At 42.1% G+C, this 19,266-nt stretch overlaps 2 protein-coding genes across 2 annotated transcripts in view; both read left to right on the plus strand.

Annotated features, from left to right (window-relative positions):
* Positions 1–3,353: 3,353 nt before the first annotated feature.
* tmed9 (transmembrane p24 trafficking protein 9) lies at positions 3,354–13,117 on the plus strand. Its single transcript, XM_030062233.1, has 5 exons — positions 3,354–3,544; positions 6,365–6,465; positions 6,896–7,021; positions 7,654–7,800; positions 9,444–13,117. The coding sequence occupies exons 1-5, from the start codon at positions 3,397–3,399 to the stop codon at positions 9,591–9,593; spliced, it is 672 nt and encodes a 223-aa protein (XP_029918093.1). The 5' UTR covers positions 3,354–3,396; the 3' UTR covers positions 9,594–13,117.
* A 1,246-nt stretch (positions 13,118–14,363) lies between these two features.
* The window catches only part of b4galt7 (xylosylprotein beta 1,4-galactosyltransferase, polypeptide 7 (galactosyltransferase I)), an 11,944-nt gene continuing 7,041 nt past the window's right edge, over positions 14,364–19,266 (plus strand). The window contains exons 1-2 of the mRNA XM_030062143.1: positions 14,364–14,978; positions 18,394–18,738. Of these exons, the coding sequence (XP_029918003.1) occupies positions 14,926–14,978; positions 18,394–18,738 (398 nt within the window). The 5' untranslated portion in view covers positions 14,364–14,925. The remainder of the gene's footprint in view (positions 14,979–18,393; positions 18,739–19,266) is intronic.

A 19,266-nucleotide genomic window follows, 5' to 3' on the forward strand; every position in this document is an offset into this window, starting at 1 on the left:
AACAAGTTGTCGACAAATGACGCGAAAGCCTCGGGGGAAAGTTCCTCTTGTCGTGCTTGGTGATCAAGAGAAGCCAGGGTGCCGACTGAGTGCCGAGTCTCGTCGAGGGACTCTGCGCTCAACCACAGGACACTCTGCTGCAAAAACCGACTCACCTCGTCCTCTGTCACAATGTAAAAGAGCCCATCCTCTGTTACCTCTGTGTTTAAAACAACAGAGTCAGGTGTAGCTTCTTTCACTGGAATGGAGGGAATTTTATCGCCTTTTGGACTCATCAAATGGTACACATTATCAGTGAGATTCTTTGAAAATGTTTTCAGTCCATCACCGGCAATGAACTGCTCTAGCCTTTTGTGGACAGATGATACACGGCCGTCCGTCTCTGCTTGCTCCGCCATCTCTGCCACCAGACTGTCAATGGTCCCAGCCAGTGTTTCTATGCAGCTGTGTTGGTCCACACAGTCGCGTTTGAACATGCCTTTACTATGACTTTGATCAGCTTTGGCTTTGATAATTGTTGCGGTCTTGTGGCCTTTGTGGTGTGATTTCAGTTTAACAATCTGTTTGCTGTCAAACTTGCCCCTGAGACTTTGCACCATGAGGAAGATGTGCTTTTTGACAAAGTGGGAAAATTTCCTTCGTTGTTCTTGTTGTAGACTCACAACTGTGTCTTCTGGTTCAGGGAAGTCACAGTATGTAGGTTCAGGACATGGAGAAGGGGCACCTGATGCAAGACAGAAGTCCAGTGATACAGAGCTGCAGGGTGAGGGAGTGGGACTTGGACACTCAGCAGTGTCACTTTCAGCTCTGGGTTCTGTGAAGTGTTTGAGCATGTTCGCAGCATTATCAATGATATTATTCAAAGCTTCAGTGGAAGAGACGCAACCTTTTATATAAATCAGGGGCTCCTTTGAGCACCCTTTTGGGGTTTGGAAAGCAGTCGACACTGCAGAATTCACCTTCTGTGTCACCTCCCTTCCAATCAGCTGGGTGAAGTTTTCTGAGTGCTCTGTTGTCTGCTCCTTCATGTCAAAGCCCAGAGCAAAACACCTCACAAGTGAATTGCCAAGGGCAGCACAGGTCCACTCCTCCTGCATCGTGAAGTGCTGGCCGTGCTCACGGATGTACCTGTGAACCATCGGCAGCACGGCGACCAGGATTTCTGTGGACACCTGCTGAATTATCTCCATGCACAAATTAGCAAGGAAGGTCCTGGATTCATTGTCCAAGGTGCCTTGTTGAATCATCTCCCGCTGGCTGCAGGTGAGATCCATAAGGACCGATCGGACCAGTGGAGAGAGTGTCTCTGGTCTGGTGAGCGGTATGACCAGACTGGATTGTGGGTCTCCAGCCTGGTCATCCTGCCTGGAAGTGTTCGCCATGTGGATGGAAAGATAAACGTGTGTGCGTGCGAGGGTTTTGGTCTTGCTTGATGAGTTCCAGACAAGATACAGCTCGACCCCCGCCGCGGCCGTTCTTTTACAGACTCCGTCCCGATGATGTCACGGACAAACATGACGTCACAGTGACAGCGCAGAACGTGTCAAATGAGATTCTTTTTTTGCTGCAACTGAAACAAGGATTCAGGTGACAACAGCAACAACATAAATCATATTAACAATATCTTTATAATAATAGTAATAATAATAATAATAATAATATTAATCATCATAACAACAACAATACAATAATAAAAAATAGTAATAATAATAACAGAGGCGATGGGAATGAGGATCAGTACCTGGAAGTCGGACGCCACGGTTCTCTGCGGTTTTCTGCCGGGAAAGGGTGTAGAGGAGCGGGAGTCCAGCAGGCGGATCGCGGCAGCGGCAGCAGCTCTGCGGCCGCTGGGCCGGATGATGGAGGGTCTCCTCCGCATCGTGGCCGGGCGCCGGAGAAGAGTCGGTCTGGACGGACATCTTCGGCCTGTTGCCACCGCGACCCGGCTCCGGATAAACGGCAGAAAATGGATGGATGGATGGGTAATACTAACACATTCAAATATACAATTTTTTCAGAATTTTTGCTAAACATAATGTGATACAAAGAAACAGGACTATACATTAAATAATATAATAAAAATAAATAATATAATAAAATTAAAATTTCAATAAAAAACAGAATACATTGATATGAAATCCGCATAGAAAAGTCACACATTAGTTATTCCTCTTTAAGGATTTCACTGCATAGGCTGACAATTTTATTACTTTTTTCCTATTGGCTATGGGTTTAATAGTTTGTTATATTCTTTAAATGCATACAAAAAATTCAATTGAGCTAGGTTGGCCATGAACTCAGGTTTGGACTTATCATATTTATTATAAGACATTTTCCATTTTTCCTTGTCAATTTAATCCTGTGTTTATTATTGAAGTTGTAGTTTGCAGAGGTCTTGTACTGGACTACATTATAGCGAGACAGACATTTTTCCTTTCAGTTGCAGTAGTGTCTTCTTTATCAGGTCCACTGTACAGTCTAATACAGTTCAGCTCAGCAGCGCTGCCATAAATTCTACCTTTTAAGAAAGTTTATAATGTGAAGTTTGTGTTGACATTGTGGAGAATGTGCCAATTTAATTCTGTGTTTATTAATGAAGTTGAAGTTTGCAGAGGTCTTGTACTGGACTACATTAAACTGGGAGATGTTTCTAATTATTTGTCCCTCTCTATTTATATACAACGAAGGAGGACAGAATAGTGGAAACAGCTAAACTGAATGAACACCTCTATTATTGTGACAAGAAGAAAAGTTGAGCATTACAGGCAGCACGAAAGGAAACTCTGTGGCTCAACAGGTGGATTGGATCGTATTAAACTGTACAGGTGGACATAATAAAGTGAGTGTGTATTATACTTCATATTCTATTTTTTATCCTCGTTTATAGAGTATATATTGCTGCTGCTATTTATTTATCATCTGTTTATACTGTGAATTTGGACATTGCCCACATCTATGCACACTGTATACATCGATGCACACTGGTTTTATTGGCTTTTTATCATCTATTTATCATCTGGGCGCTATTTATTTATTTATCATCTGTTTATACTGTAAATACATTGTATACATCGATGCACACTGGTTTTATTGTTTTTTTGCACATTGTTTTTTGCACATTTGGTTCTTAGATCTTTAGATCTCGAGGGTCATCTTTATTCTTTATTTTTGATTTACTTAATCTTGTACTCTGTGGATACTGCTGGAAACTGTGAATTTCCTTCGGGATGAATAAAGTATCTAACTAACTAACTAACTAACTAACTAACTATACTGTGTGTTATTACATTGACCAGAAAGGGGCACGCTGATTGGTCGCAGCGCGGCGGATGGTTTACGTGGCACTGAGGAGTCCGCGCAGACTCAGAGGAGCAGCTCTCCAGCCCGGCAGGAAAGATGGTGGCCTTCCAGATGCAGTCGTGCTTGTTGTCAGTTCTACTTTTGAACGTTTACTACAGCTGCGTCTCCTCCCTGTACTTCCACATCGGGGAGACGGAGAAGAAATGTTTCATAGAGGAAATCCCGGACGAGACGATGATCATCGGTGAGTGCGTCGTTGAATTAAGCGACAGGCTAACCGTTAGCTGTTAGCTGTTAGCCGTTAGCTGCTGGCTAATAGAATCTGGCGCTATGCTGTGCAGTCTGTTGCTGCTGGAAGTATTTACAGACGACACGTTGCTGCACATAATGAGAATAAACGCAGCTTAGGGACACACGCTTCAACTTAAACACAGTTTTTTTCCCCTGTGTTGGTTATTTTTCTCGCCTGTTAGCCGCTTCTGGCTACTACACGTCAGCTAACTGCTAGCTGGTGCAAGCTGTCAGGTGTGAGGTCAACTTCCCTGTGCTCTGAACCTCCTGGACACTCTTTACTGCTGTTTTTTTTTTTTCGTGAACTTGAGCTATTTACAAACGTGGACCATCAAATCATGAGTTTGAAAGATTGTGATTTTATGAATTCAGCGCCCAGCAGCGGGTTGGCCCTTGTTTGTGAGCAGCTCTTCCTAAAGCCAGCCTGTGGTGATAGTCCAGTCATCTTATGAAAAAACCTAGGACAAATTGCAAGAGAAGCAAACTCAACTGATTTTGTATCCTCAGTTTATCCTGAGTGAGGGGAAAAAAAGTCCCAAGAAAACCCATTGGTGGAAAGTTTTGAAAATCACCTATTTATGACCACATATTACCAAAAAACACTGTTTTTAACACACAGGGGAAAGGGGTTCAACATTTGACTTTCAGATATCACTATAAAATTCACAAGCTGATTACACACACAAAGACAAGAAAAAAAAGTCAATTACAAGTTCTTTGAATTATTCTGTTTTCATATGCATATCACACATTATCTGATTTGATATGCGCTAATAAGGAATATGAGGAATAAATGCCAGAACAGATATTTAAACAGTGGATTAAAAGGTTACTATATATATAGTAACCTTTTAATTCACTGTTATACAGTAACCTTTTAATCCAAGGTTACTATATATATAGTAACCTTTTAATTTACTGTTTAAATGTCTCTTCTGGCATTTATTCCTTATATTCCTTATTAGCGCATATCAAATCAGATAATGTGTGATATGCATATGAAAACAGAATAATTCAAAGAACTTGTAATAGACTTTTTTTTTCTTGTCTCTGTGTGTGTAATCATCTTGTGAATTTTTATAGTGATATCTGAAAGTAAAATTTTGAACCCCTTTCCCCTGTGTGTTAAAAACAGTGTTTTTTGGTAATTTGTGGTCATAAATAGGTGATTTTCAAAACTTTCCACCAATGGGATTTCTTGGGACTTTTTTTCCCTCACTCAGGACAAACTGAGGATACAAAATCAGTTGAGTTTGCTTCTCTTGCAATTTGTCCAAGGTTGACCCCAATTTTGGCCTAAAATTACTGGACTATGAGAGCTGGAGCTGCCTCACCTCACAGACAGAGAACAGGGCCCTGACTCTGTCATGCTCACTGCAGAGACTCAGCAGTTATGAAATGTGATTTTGAAATATGTTCTGCTTGATGTGTCATGTCTTCTGAAATCACCAGAGGACTGTAACAATGTGGCAGATGTCCTACAAACTGTGTGTTTGCCCATGAGCAAGGCATTTTATATCTGACTTAGTGTGCTCTGTCGCTCTCGTACTGACAAACAGAGAATGGATCTGGCCTCAAAAATCTGTCGGCATTAGGGATGAGAATTTTTTTGTACACTGTTTACATTTTTTTTTGTTTGTTTGTTTTTTGACATTGTCTCATTGCCTACATGTTTTGTCCTCTTGTTTGTCCTCTGGCAGTGTGGTTCCACCGCAAATGGCAAATGATTTGACGCTGACTCTGAGAGTCAGCAGGGACCTCTGATGGAGTAGATTCACAGCTCAACATGTTTTGTGATTCCAGAGATAAAGCCTTTATTGACGTTATACAAGTACAGGGAAGTTAGTAGTGCTACTCCAGATCAGTGCAATTTATAAGACAATTAAAGACGGACAACAAGCACACAACCTATAAATACAAAACTAAACTAAATACTATAAAAAGAATGGATATTGCACTTAAAAAACGTTTTGTATGGCAGTTAAAATGTTGTGAATATTGAAAAGTATTGCGTTTTGTTTTTATGGTATTATGTGATTTCAAGTTACTTAAAAAAAGCAATGGACAATGGGCTCATGAGTTCTTTTATCAAACTGACTTTGAGCTTTTAACATTTCTACTTGCTAGAAAACAAGCAGCAAAACAAAATCTTTTTATCAAAAAGCCATATCAGTAATCTGAAGCTGGTCTTGCCCATATGTTGGTTGGATTACCACGGTACTTTGACACTGTATACAGCAGCGCTTACGTCCAACTCCTCTTCACCGTCTTAATAATGACCTTCCAGACTTATGATTTTAAACTGTGGAGGTTTTTTCCTTTGATGATAGACTTGATTCCCATGATGCTCCGCCAAGAGACCCGGAAGTGAATCTCAAACGTAATGTTTGTCAGGTGTGAAGTCAGACAAAACTCTAAAATGCATCCCTCAAAACTGCAAATGCAAGTTTCTCGCATAATTTTGTGTATAACTTGTCAAAGCTTGTCATCATCAGCGGAATACTTTATTGATCCCAGAGAAATAAGAAATGTAGAAAGTGCCCAGAAATTTGAATTTGATTGTTATGATAGCACCATGGCACTCAACAAAAAGCGGTGGAGCGTCTGGCTCATGTTTTTATCTGCTTATTAGTCTGTAACTGATGCTTTTACATGACGGGAGGAGACTGACAGACTCTGAACTTCTACGTGATGGTTCTCTTTATGAGTGTACTTCATCTTTCCGTGACCCCTCGCCCCTCGCCCTCTCTCACTCTCTCGCTCTCTCTCTCAGGTAACTATCGGACTCAGCTGTATGACAAGCAGAAGGAGGAGTACCTGCCGGCCACTCAGGGCTTGGGCATGTTTGTTGAAGTCAAAGATCCTGATGAGAAGGTTTGTTCTGGCTGAGGTTATTACCAGAGTTTCATGATATCCAGCTGTTCCCAAACAGGTGTTTTTTCACCTGTTTACCAGCTGGTTGGATATCGTCTCTTTGTGACTGAATAACATGATCACACTCATGTTAGCAGAAACCTTAATATGAACATGTATGATTGTTATGCTGTAAGTCTTGCTCAGAGGTGCAGGTTGAAAATGTATAACCGAACGGTATAAAAGTAAAAATATTCATGGTTAAAATCTTTGTTAGAGTTTATTATTTTTGGGGGGGCATTTCTATTTTACTCACTAGTAACACTGGGCAGAGAGAAAAAGCTTTGTTTGCTGTAAAGTTATGAAGGGGTTTCAAGAGGCTGAACACACATCCTGTCTCACAGTGTTAACTCTCTCTCTCTCTCTCTGTGTGTGTGTGTGTGTCCTGCAGGTGATTCTTTCTCGGCAGTACGGCTCAGAGGGTCGCTTCACCTTCACCTCCCACACACCAGGAGAGCACCAGATCTGCCTGCACTCCAACTCCTCCAAGTTCGCCCTGTTCGCAGGAGGCATGCTGGTGAGGGGCCACACACACACACACACACACACACACACACACACACACACACACGCCTTGAACTCCACTGAGTTATTTGTAGCGCTGTCCACTTTTCTGATGAAAAAAAAATTAGTTAATAAAAAAAAATCCTATATACATATTTATATTGTGTGCATGTGTGTGTGCATGTGTGTATTAAGGGACTCACATCTGTGCAACAGCACATAGGCCTACCATCACACATTGGCCCATGCTTATGAGATGCAAAGGCCACTCTTTCATAATAGCTTTCCATTGGTGAAGCGGTTGGTTGCTTTTATTGTGAAGCAGCTGCAGGAAGTGGCCCTTTGCATGCAAGTAAAAACAGGTCAGGGTATCTGCAGCCACCGGTGGGTGTCTGTACTGAGGAAACAGAGCCACTTTACATTCTGCTGCCGTTTATTGATCACACTTGTTTTGTATTTGGCCAAAACATTAATGTTTGTAACAAAAGATTATGGTAGATTATAATCTTTACTGACACTCTGTGCTCGAAAATAATTTTTCCAGTTTGCACATATTTATTTTTAGGGGGGGAATATGATTGACATAGTTGCACTGTAGAGCTCTGGGCCACTGTTTTCATGAGGTTTTTTTGTGTTGTGGTGCAGCGGGTTCACCTGGACATCCAGGTGGGCGAACACACCAACAATTACGCTGAGATCGCTGCCAAGGACAAGCTGACGGAGCTGCAGCTCCGAGTGCGACAGCTGGTGGAGCAGGTCGACCAGATCCAGAAGGAGCAGAACTACCAGCGGGTCAGTCTGCGTGTGTGTGTGTGTGTGTTTGTGTGTGTGTGTGTGTGTGTGTGAGTGTGTGTGTGTGAGTGTGTGTGTGTGTGTGTGTGCTCATTACGAGATCACTGCACAAGCCGTCTGTTTTTAAAAACATTGGTTTGGATTCATATGGATTCAGTATTCAGTAGATTTATTATTCGCCTTTATAATGATATTTTGGTATTTTAGTCACAATAAAATGAAAAATGATTTTTGCACCTTGTTAACAAATTTCCAATTTTATGCACCTATTTTACTGTAAATGCCACAAAATAGACTAAATTGTTGTTTCCCACATCATTATATCAGGCTTCCTCACCTTTAGCTTGTAACCTGCGGAGTTTTCTCTGCCAAAGGCTTCGCTTCTGTTTGAGGAGAACTCAGATGTCAGCTGGAACGAGGCCGCCAGCTGTTTGGAAAGTTCTCTGTGACATTTTAAACTCATCCTGAAGCTGAGTGGAAGTCCATGTGAGCTGTAAAGGATGGACTGAATCAGCATTGTCTTTGTTAAAAGCTTCACTCTGACTCTGAGCTGTCTTTCAAATCAACACTCCGGGGTGGTCGGTTAGTTTTATGTGTACGTTTCAGTCCCTGTCTCGCTGAGGACTAAAGGAATCCTCAGACAAGGTGCATGGCTTGTTGGAAATTTTAATTCTACAATTTTAGTAGAAACTGTGTGAAGGTTGAGGTGCAGCGTGTCGCTGTAGATGAGCTGTGCACCAGCGTGGAAATGTCACCACAGACAGCAGCTTTGCAGTGTCACAGCAATGCAAAATACAGGGTTAGGGTCTTATCAGTGGATGTTTAGGGGCTCAGTCAAAGTTAATGTACTACAGCTTAAAAACGGACAGACGTTTGCCTAAACGGCCGCTTTAATCTCAGAGGGCAGACTGAGAAGATGTGAAAGTTTTGAGGAAAAGCGCTGAGGAAAATGCAGCGGACAGCCGATCAGTGACAACTTCAGCTTCATCAGGTTCTCCTCTCTTTTGTCTCGCAGCGCTCCTCATATCTTCAGTGCTCATGTCTCTGTATTTCTTCAGCCATATCACCCAGCTCTGCTCCAGTGAAAAGAACAATCTCTTTTTTTCCCCAAACTTTTCATGATTTACGATTTTAATCTAGATTTTTGTCGTTTTTCACTAACTACAACTATCTGCTGAGAATCTTAGCGGGCTTGATTATGTGTCTGGTGATTCTGGTGTCTGTGCATTTCTGGGCGTCACTGTAGATGAGTGAAGCGTTCAACTTGTTAAACAGAGCGCTCAGAAGCTTTTATCACCTTGTAACATATGTAGTTAAAATCTCAATTTTTACGATACAGCTGTTATTGCATTTATCTAAAAAATACATCTGATTTAATCAATTTATTGCCCAGCCCTACGCCACAGCAGTGAACCGTAGTCGCTGTTTTATTCTCAACCAGCCAAACGGCCGAAGACAGAGTTCAGTGATGCATTCAGGTGCTGAGGTTCTGTGCTTTTGTGGAGTGAAACCTGATTTTGTGAAGCAGATTTAAAGCCTCTACAAAGGTCTGACTGTCATTTCTTCTCTCTCTCTCTCTCTGTGTGTGTGTGTGTGTGTGTGTGTGTGTGTGTGTGTGTGTGTGTGTGTGTGTGTGGACACAGTACCGTGAGGAGCGTTTCCGGCAGACCAGCGAGAGCACCAACCAGCGAGTCCTGTGGTGGTCCATCGTCCAGACCCTCATCCTGGTGGCCATCGGCTTCTGGCAGATGAGGCACCTCAAGAGCTTCTTCGAGGCCAAGAAACTGGTGTAGCCGAGTTGGTGTGTGAGTGTGTGTGTGTGTGCGTGTGCTTGTGTGGGTGTGTGTCTGTTCTGTTGATTGATGCAGTACTGAGCAGCGGCGGCCGCCGTGGCTGCTGCGTGGCGGAGGAACCTGTTGACCTCTGAGGAGACGAGATGCAGAGAAACCCACCTGGTTGATTTGGCTTAAAAACAGCCTCGGTCTAGATAATGCTTTTATTTTTATTATTATTATTATTGTTATTATTACTGCCATCACCCTTGTTTGTCACAGATCCCTCAAATTTGCAGCAGACTATCAGAAAAAAGGCTACATTATATTTATTACACAGTGATGTTTTATTCAGACTGAAATGAAATGGTTTTATCCCTGTAATTTGGACTGGAGTGTGCATGAAGAACTGGCTGCGTTCTCCTTATTAAAACCACTTCCTTATGTTTGACATGTGCTTTTCCCTTTCCTGTCGACTCCCTAAAACATAGTTCTGTAGCAACTGGGAATCAAAAGCGATGCGGTGATTTTCTACCAGCTGTACCGGTGTGTTTGGCGTTGTGTTTTTGGAATAGATTCCCCCGTTTTCTTCCTTGCTGCTCAGCTGTGATGAGTTCATGACGTGTTACTGGCCTCTAGAGATCATCCATGTTGTCCGGAGTTGTACATAAAATAAAAAATGTAGGTTTACAAACAGTGTCAGTCGACAGTTTTCAGCAAATGCAGTTTATTCGCCTCTTGGTCGTTCATTTTGGACTGAAATGATCCTGGTTATTTGTTAGAAACCACAACCACGATTATTGGTCCTAATGATATGAGGAACATTTGGCAGTCCAAGTTCTTGCAACTGTTTTCAACACCCGTGGTCGTATTAAATGAAATTAGGTGAAATCTAAGGCTTCAGTGTTGCCAAAAGCTAGGATTATTACTAAGGATTACTGCTAAAATCTCAGTGTCCACACAGTTAGTTGTGTAGTTCTGCTGTTCAATATTTAAACAGAGCAGTCACTGTGTTGGGTGTTCAGCTCCGGGTGCTTCCTGACCAGTGTGGTCACAATCCCACAATTTCAACTTTGATACCAATACTGAGTTTAGAGAATCCAGAATCCACAGTCAGCGGCTTCCGAAGCAAAGTCCTGCTGTTTTCCCATCGAGAGCTGGACCGAGACTCTGGGAAACTGAAATCTAGGAGTGTTGATCGTGGTGCGCTCGTGGAGAACGATCCCCTCCACTTGTGTTGGAGTGAAGGAACGTTCCTGAGGATGTTCCTCGTTCTGACCGGTCACGTCTCCATCTGAGGCTCCGTCGGTTCATGATTAACCCGGGATCTTAATCTGTCCTCCGTCTTCACGTTGTCTCGACTTCAAAACGTTCTCGTTAGATATCGCATCAGATAGAGGACATGAGCGCTCGACAATGAAGACCTCATGTCTTCTCCAGTCCCTCTTCTAGTGTGCTCGGCCGCGACGGAAATGCCTATGTGGAATTTTGAATTTTGAAAGTATTGAACTATTGGAACATCAAACATTGAATTAAACATTTCAGCCTTTTGCAACAACAGTACAGTAGTCTAAAGTTTGGGTAATGGCAACAGCGCTGCTCTCGGCTCTCTGTTGGCCCCTTTCCTTTTTTTTTTTTTTTTTCCCTCCATCCTTGTCAATGACAAACTGGTGTTTCTTTGTAAATCTGTGTGCGCAAACCTGTATGTTTTTATTGTGTTCAAACTGAATGTATGCTTCTGTCTCTGTCTGAATCTCACTCGGTGTTGGTCTCGGGGTGGAGGGAGCGGCTGTAGTCTGTAATACTCTGAATGAAAACTATTGATCACCAGGCCCCTTTGGTTTCTGAATGTGTGTTTGATCGAGGAGTCTCCTGTCGATCCCCGTCAGAGGAGACGTCCCGTTCTGTTGTTGTTGTGTTCCTATGAGCTACTATGCATCGGTCTGCTGCAGCACTGCCAGAGACGCCGCTCGGGACCGGCCCAAGGAGTTACTTCACATTTTGAATTGATCTGCACTGTATGTTTTTTTTTTTTTGCTCTGAGTTAAAGGTGAACACAGGAAGGGCTTGTTCAGCAGCTTCAGCTGTCTGCCAAGATTTTCCTGAGCGTACACGATGTTACTCCGCAGCGCTCCGCCTCACATTCATGGGGTTTGAACACAGTTACTCCTCTGCCAGCGCCACTCTGGCTGCTTTCAGGAGGGGAGTGTCACTCCTCATGTCCACGTTTTAACTCTCACAACGTGACCTGCTGACCCTGAGACAGTATTCTTATTTCCTGATACGATACTGTCACTGTGCTCGGGTGCCGATTTTTGTGTTTCGAATTCTCCTCTGGTTTGTGCATGTAAAGTTTCATGAGGCTGTGATTATCCCAGAAGTCACAAGGGGAGAGCCGCGGCTGCCAACGCAGCGTATTTTCTTTCAGATATCTGGAGGTCACAGGTCAAAGGACCCGATGAAAATGGCCAGTTTTTCCCTCACCAAAATATAGCCGAACCAGAGCGATATGTTCTCGCCTGGAAATCGATTCAGTGATGGGGGGAAAAAATCAATCAAAATGTTGAAATCGTGATACTTGAGTGAATCGATATATTTTTTTCCCTTCTTACCTTAGTGTAAGCTTTACAGTGCTGCCACCTGCTGGTAGTGTTACCCATTGACCTCAGGGTTTATTACCACCATCAGATCTTGATTTTTTTTTAATTTTTTTTTTTTTTAATTTCTTACAGTCAACCTCCCACATTAAGAGAGGATCCAGGAAGTGAAAATACAAATTTTCAAAATGTGAAGTGATTCCTTTCGGCCTGAGCTCGGCCTGGGAGGCACTATGACTGTGTTTGGGGGACGGGGTGTTTTTATTTGAATGTCTCAGCACTGCATCACCACACTGTCTCTGCTTTCCCCTCCCGGTCACACTGTGTTGTTCCCCCTCTTTTGGCTGAAGCTCAGGTAAAACTCTGACCCGGTCCTCCATGTAACCATAAAACTCTCTTACAAAGTGGGATTGATGTTCTTAGACACTTACGAAGCCGAACCCAAGGCTGTCCAGACCAGCGTCGCCTCCTCGGCCTGCAGAGGCGGAGACACGGCCCCTGTCCTCTGGCCGGCTCATGTTACACGTTCACAAGTTTATATCAGAGGACAGAAACACCTGGAAATATTCATCAGCCGCTCATCAGTCAGAGTTAAACAGTGATTTGACGAAGGCGACTGAAGCTAATAAGTAAGTCGGTCTTTGCTGATCTGTAAGGCCGTCCAAACTCAGCTGGTCTATTGATAAATTGAAAGTTTTATTTTTTTTTCTCCCAATTTTATTGAAAGTTTTGTTCCTTTTTTGTTGATAGAAGAAACTTTTTGTGTTTTTTTTCTTGTCTAGATTTCAGAGATACTAAAACTTTGGTTGGAGTTTGAATCATGTGGTGAAGGTTTTGGCTGGCAGAGGGGCTTGAATTCTTTTTTTTTTTTTTTTTTTTTAAGAGATTCTGTACATGAGAAGTCTGTCTAAAATTGCACTCAAAAATAAAGATTTTGTCATATTTGGAGCGATGGATTTGAGTGTGTGATTTCCAGATTTATAAATCACTTGAAAATACTTTTGCAGATGAACATTGTTAGAAACTAAAGAGGTAAAAAAAAATTATACAAATGCAAAATTAGGAAGCAACATTCTTAAAATGACAATCACTGCTTCCAAAATTTAAACCACAAATGTTCCTGTTTTAGTTTTTGGTGATTCTGTCTCAGAGCTGTACAGTATTTTACAGTTGCAAATTATTACCCTAAAATCAGGGAATTCACTTTAAATCATGTGAACAACAACATAGCAATCACTACACACACAGAGAGAGCAATTTCCCCCCAGCTGATTCTGAATGAATGAACCAAAAACTGTATAAAAGATTTTGCACAGGCTTTGCTTTGGACCAACAGAAAATGAAACTGAAGCTACAGTTTAAAAAAAAATCAAAACAGATACTAGAACTAAGCACTGCCAAAACAATAAAACTGCAAAGTCTTACTAAGACGTTGTAACTGATTCTACTGGAAGAGGAAAATAAAACAAAAGCAAGAAAAGCTGGCATTTACTTTTAAAGACCCTTTTGAAAGTAACATTTGTACGTTCTTCATAAATAATACAATATTATTAATAATAGTAGTAGTATTAGTATTAGCAGCAGTAGTAGCAGTAGGCTAGTAGCAGTATCAGTAGTAGTAGCAGTAGTACTACTAGTAGCAGTGGTAGTAGTAGTAGTAGTAGCAGTAGGCTAGTAATAGTAGTAACATTAGTAGCAGTAGCAGTAGTAGTAGTAGTAGTAGTAGTAGTAGTAGCAGAAGTATTTTACATTATTTTATTCTATTAAAATTATAATTGTATTATTACTTTATTTTATTTTTATTTTATTATTTTATTTTAATATTTTTATATATTTTATTTATTCTATCCTATTTTGTTTTATTATTTTATTATTATTATTATTATTTACTTTATCTGATTGTATTTTAATTGATCTTATTTTATTTTATCGTGTTATCCTACTGTGTTTTTTTTTTTTTTTTTTTTTTTACCTTTTTATTCTGCTTTTGTTGTGTTATTTTGTGGTGTTTTATCTTGCTGTGCAGCACTTTGGAAAACCTTGTGTTTGTTAAATTGTGCTATATAAATAAAGTGGATTGGATTGGATCGGATATTTAAAAATACTAGTATTATTACTGTCACCGTTGTACTTGGTAGGAACCTTTATTACTAATGGAAGTCGTTCCCACCCGGAGCCATAAGTAAGACGGACATACGTTACAATCGGCTTTTGATTTTTTTACGAGCGTCAGATTATTGTGGATTATTTCTGTGTCCCGCCGCCGCCGCGTCCCGCTCGTCCTCCCGGCGGAAGGAGCCACCAGAGCCGGCCTTGTCGGAGATGTTGTCCCGGGAGAGCATCACAGCTGGGCGGCGGGTTTAGCGTGAAAGTGCCGTGCGGTCCGCCGCTCTGCTACGTGTACAGCAGCGGCACGGTGCGGGGCTAGCTAGCTGCGGGGCGAGCTGCGGGGCGAGCTGCGGGGCAGACATGGAGCCAGAGCAAACCGGCCAAGTTTAACTTTATTTTCCAACATTAAAGACACTTTAAACCGAGCCAGCCGCGGCTTCTGGGACAAACTAACCTGGCCTAGCATGGAGGACAGTCAACATGAGGCGAGCGGCCCCGGGCTCAGCACATGAACATTTAGCGAGGACGGACGGAGTGAAGAAACACGACATTTACTGCTCATCTTCTCATGAAGCTCATCGTGTTTCTGTCGCTCTCAGCTTCATAACCCAGCTCTCATCACCTGTGCTTTGAAGGGGAAAAAAAAAATGATGTATTCATCGAGGAGGAAGCCTGTCCTCTACTTCAAAGAGGAGAGAAGGTGAGCACTTTGTTTTGCTTAGAAATCAGAAATAATTTACTGAACTAAAGCTGCTTCATCAGTGCAACGATAATAATAATAATAATAATAACCAAGCAGCAGGGTGAGTCAAACGACTGAATTAATATAAATGTAAGAGAGAAGAGAGAGAGATCAACTTTGTTTGTGTCAGTATTTTTGTTTTGTCGTGATAAATTAGGGCTAAACAGCCTCTAACGGGTGTGGAGAAACACTGATTCACTTAAGCATCACGATTCTTTTTTTATGATTTAATTTATTTCATTACCGAATTGATTTATGACACTAGACAACTTAAAGAATCTGCTGGCACCAAGTGTGTTTTGCTATGTTGATGGCAAGGAGGCTAAATATCACCCCAAAGTCCAGCGGGGTCCCTTGACCTCTGACCTCCAGATGTGTGAATGAAAATGGGTTCTCTCCCCTTTGCAGACACGCCCACCTTCTGCTAATCCCATGCAGTTTGGGCCCCAAAGCCTGCAGTCCACATGTGTTCTTGTGGCCTGTTGTAAAATGGTGTGTGTGTGCAGACTGGGGCCTAAACAGTCTTGGAGCTGCATCAGTTGGCTTTGACTGGAAAGCTGAGACTCTTGTGGATTCAATGAGCCACATTTGATTCCTGTGTGATGATGTTGGCCCCCATAGCAGCCATTTCACTGCAGGCAGAGACTTTTGTCCAACTGGACGTCGCTGGAGAAAATGACCTCTAGTGACCTCTAGGAGAATCACAGCCTCATCAAACTTTACACACACAAACTAGAAGATCAGTCTAAGAACTGGGGTCCTTAAGAATTGGTGACCAAGTGTCATGATAGTATAGAATCAAGAGTCAAGCATATCATCCCTATCAGCTAGTTTACTGCCCAGTGTGATAATAACCAAGCACCAGGTTAATGCAAACTACTAATTTAAGACAAATCTATGAGAAAATAGAGAAAGCTCTACTTTGTTCTCTTTCAGTTTAAAGCTAATATTTCCTTCACATTTGGGTGCTAATCATGAACCCTTCATTTAGTCATTATGAGTCTAAACACCTCAGCTGCTCCTCAGAGTGATTCTGTAATCATAGAATAATAATATATGTAAGTCTTGGTTTCAGACTGTTGAAATAATTAAATTTCTTGGCCTCTCAAGAAGTGAGACTTCAAAAGTGCCTCGCCAGGAAGAGAAGTGAGTAGCTGATAGTTTGGTGCTGTTTTAGAGCAGCGGTTCCCAAACTGGGGTCCGGGGACACCCAGAGGTCCCGTGCATGGCTCTAGTGGTTCTAATGGTTCTACTAAAACTAAAACCGAGGCCCTCATCTTTCTAGAGCCGCCATTTTGCACCGACGTTCATCAGTCATATAGACCAGAGTGCATTGCTGCAGCCTCAACAGACCAGCTGAGTTACACACTGTCACGGCTGAATTATCATACTTTAAAACGCTGGAGATACATATTTGCCCCTACGCCGTCCTTTGACTGACAGCATCACGCTCAGGCATGTTGTCAGGGGGGTTGCTGGGGCAAAAGCATTCTGGGAAATGTAGGAAATCACCAAGTAGAGGCAGACAAGGCTCAACGAGGGAAGGTGGGTTCACCAAAAAAGTCAATTAGCTACAAATCTGCTGCTGGGATGAAGTGAAACGTCACAGGCTGATAATTCTTATTTTAAATTTCACTCTTATGTCACTCACTGTGAATTAACACCAGCAGAGAGAGAGGGATAACTCCTAAAAAAAAAATTAAACTTGATCAGACGGTCTGCAGTGAGCTGTTTCTCTGTGGGACTCTGACCTGCCACAGTTTGGGAACCGCTGATGTTGAGTGTGTATGTGTGTGTGTGTGTGTGGCATGGTGTTGCTTTATCAAACGCAGATCAACGACATAACGCATGCAAGACAGGAAGCTGACCTTTTTTTTTTCCACTAACTGACACACATCAATTAACCAGCCAGGCAGCCACTAACAGTTTTATATTACATGACTCTGGATGAAGCTGCAGCGAATATTAACAGGATACAGTGAAGAAAAATAATTTACAAAGTGGGATACGATTAAGAATATAGCAGCTGACAGCTACCAGACTCCAACATGTCGGGTAAAAGTGTATGAATAAATGTATGCAGATAAATTTAAAGCATTTTGAAGATGTGCAAATTAACAGAAGTAGTGCAAAGTGAGACAAAAAAAAGAGCTGAAAATATAAATATATACCGGTACGTGAAATATATAGCAGAGTTTGGTTTGGTTGTTGCTGCTGGTAATTTCCCAGTAACACTGAATGCACCAGCCTGTTGCGTCCAGTAGCTACTAACCACCAGGCGCTTCCCTGCCAGTGATGATGATGGTGATGATGATGATGGTGATGATGGAGTGTGTGTTCTCACAGCTCATCTGCATGTCAGTTTCTGCCCCAGTTTGTGTTTCCCGACAGAAACGCGCTTGTTCTTGTTCAATGGGAGGAAAAACGAGGCATGAAAGAGCCCGAGCAGCGTGAAAAATAATTGCTTATCATAACAACTGAAGCTCTGTTTTGTGTTGTTGTTGTTTTTTTTTTTTTATTCATCTTTTTTCAGGCTGTGATCAGACCTGCAGTCAGTTTTCTTTAGTTAAAATCAGAGTGCAAACATTGATCTTGTAGGGTTTTTTTTTTTTTTTTGGTATTTGTTTTGTTGCAAACTGTCCAATTATAAGCTCAGCAGGGCTGGTAAACAGAAGTCACATGACTCGGTAGCAGCTCATTCATTAGTCAGCTGTCGTCCTGCCAGATTTTCTTCATTTGCTCTTTGGGTTTTCCTGCAGTTTCCCTTTTCTGAAGTTTATACCGTTTAAGAACTAAAGGAAACAAACAGCTGAGTGCAGGGTTCCCACACGTCATGGTTTACTGAAAAGTCTGTTTCATACAGAGAAAAGCAGAGAATCTGATCAGTTCTTGGGACAGTTTGAGCTTCAGTTTATTTAAAAAAAAAAAAAAAATCATTAACTAGAAATGTACCAAACAGAATTTATTTTTCATTACGTTCACGCTATGTTCATATTCCTGGGATTGTTGGCTCCTCGCCTTGACTGTGTTTTGAAAATTAGATATTCAATTCATAGAAATGTGTTTGTTCAAACAGAAAAACAAACGTATAAGCCCCCTTGAATCTGAAGTGGGGTTAAAAAGTGTGGCCAAGGAAAAAATAACCATCATCTTACTTGTGTAGAGGACATGGGAACCCTGTGCACACTTGGCACCAGAAATGGAGACAAAATAAAAGACAAGAGTTCAGATTGTGACTTTAGGCGCCAGTGAGACTTCAGGAAGCTGAGCGTTGTGTGTGTGTGTGTGTGTGTGTGTGTGTGTGTGTGTGTGTGTGTGTGTGTGTGTGTGTGTGTGTGTGTGTGTGTGTGTGTGTGTGTGTGTGTGTCTGCAGGTTCCTGTCGGGGAAGTGCACCGTCTACAAGCTGTTCGGCCTCTGCATGGTGCTCGTGCTCGTGTCTCTGCTCTGGCTGCAGCTCAGCTGTTCGGGGGAAATGTCCGGCGGCGCGCTGCACGACGGCCGCCTCGCCCCGCAGCAGCCGCCGCCGCCGTGCCCCGCGGACACTCAGGCGTCCGCGCTGGACGACCCGTCATGGGGTCCTCACAAACTGGCCCTCATCATTCCCTTCAGGGAGCGCTTTGAGGAGCTGCTGGTGTTCGTTCCCTTCATGCACGCTTACCTCAGCAAGAAGAGGATCCGCCACAAGATCTTTGTCATCAACCAGGTGGATCACTACAGGTGAGACACCCACCTGAAGTCACTTTTTTGCATTTTTTAATCAGTTTTTTAAAATCACTGAATCAATTTAAAGTAAAGATATTATTATCATGAAACTGATGACCCAAGGAGACGGTTGGATCAGTGGAAAATATATTTTTAAGTTCATCTCCTTTTTAAATAAACATCCTGTGCAGAATGACAAAATGTGGAAAAATGTTAAAAAGCAGCGAAGCGTTTTAGCTGCCTGGCTGTGTTTTGTTTTTTTTCCAATGGTTTGTGGCTCTCCAGTTTGACATTTTTAGAAATTGTGAAGGGTAGTTTTGTATTTTTTGTCCTGAGCCCCTGCTAATATAGATCGATAGATAGATAGATTACTTTATTAATCCCCAAGAGGAAATTTAAAATGTCACAAGCAGCAGCAAAGGGAAGAAATACATGACAAGACATACATGGAGAGAAAAACAACACAAATCATGGGTCACAGAAGTAAAATACATAAAAACACACCGCGATAATAGATAATAAATATGTTGATAAAAGGTGCGT

Source organism: Myripristis murdjan, chromosome 10 (assembly GCF_902150065.1).
Source record: "Myripristis murdjan chromosome 10, fMyrMur1.1, whole genome shotgun sequence".
In the NCBI taxonomy this organism is placed as follows: Eukaryota; Metazoa; Chordata; class Actinopteri; order Holocentriformes; family Holocentridae; genus Myripristis; species Myripristis murdjan.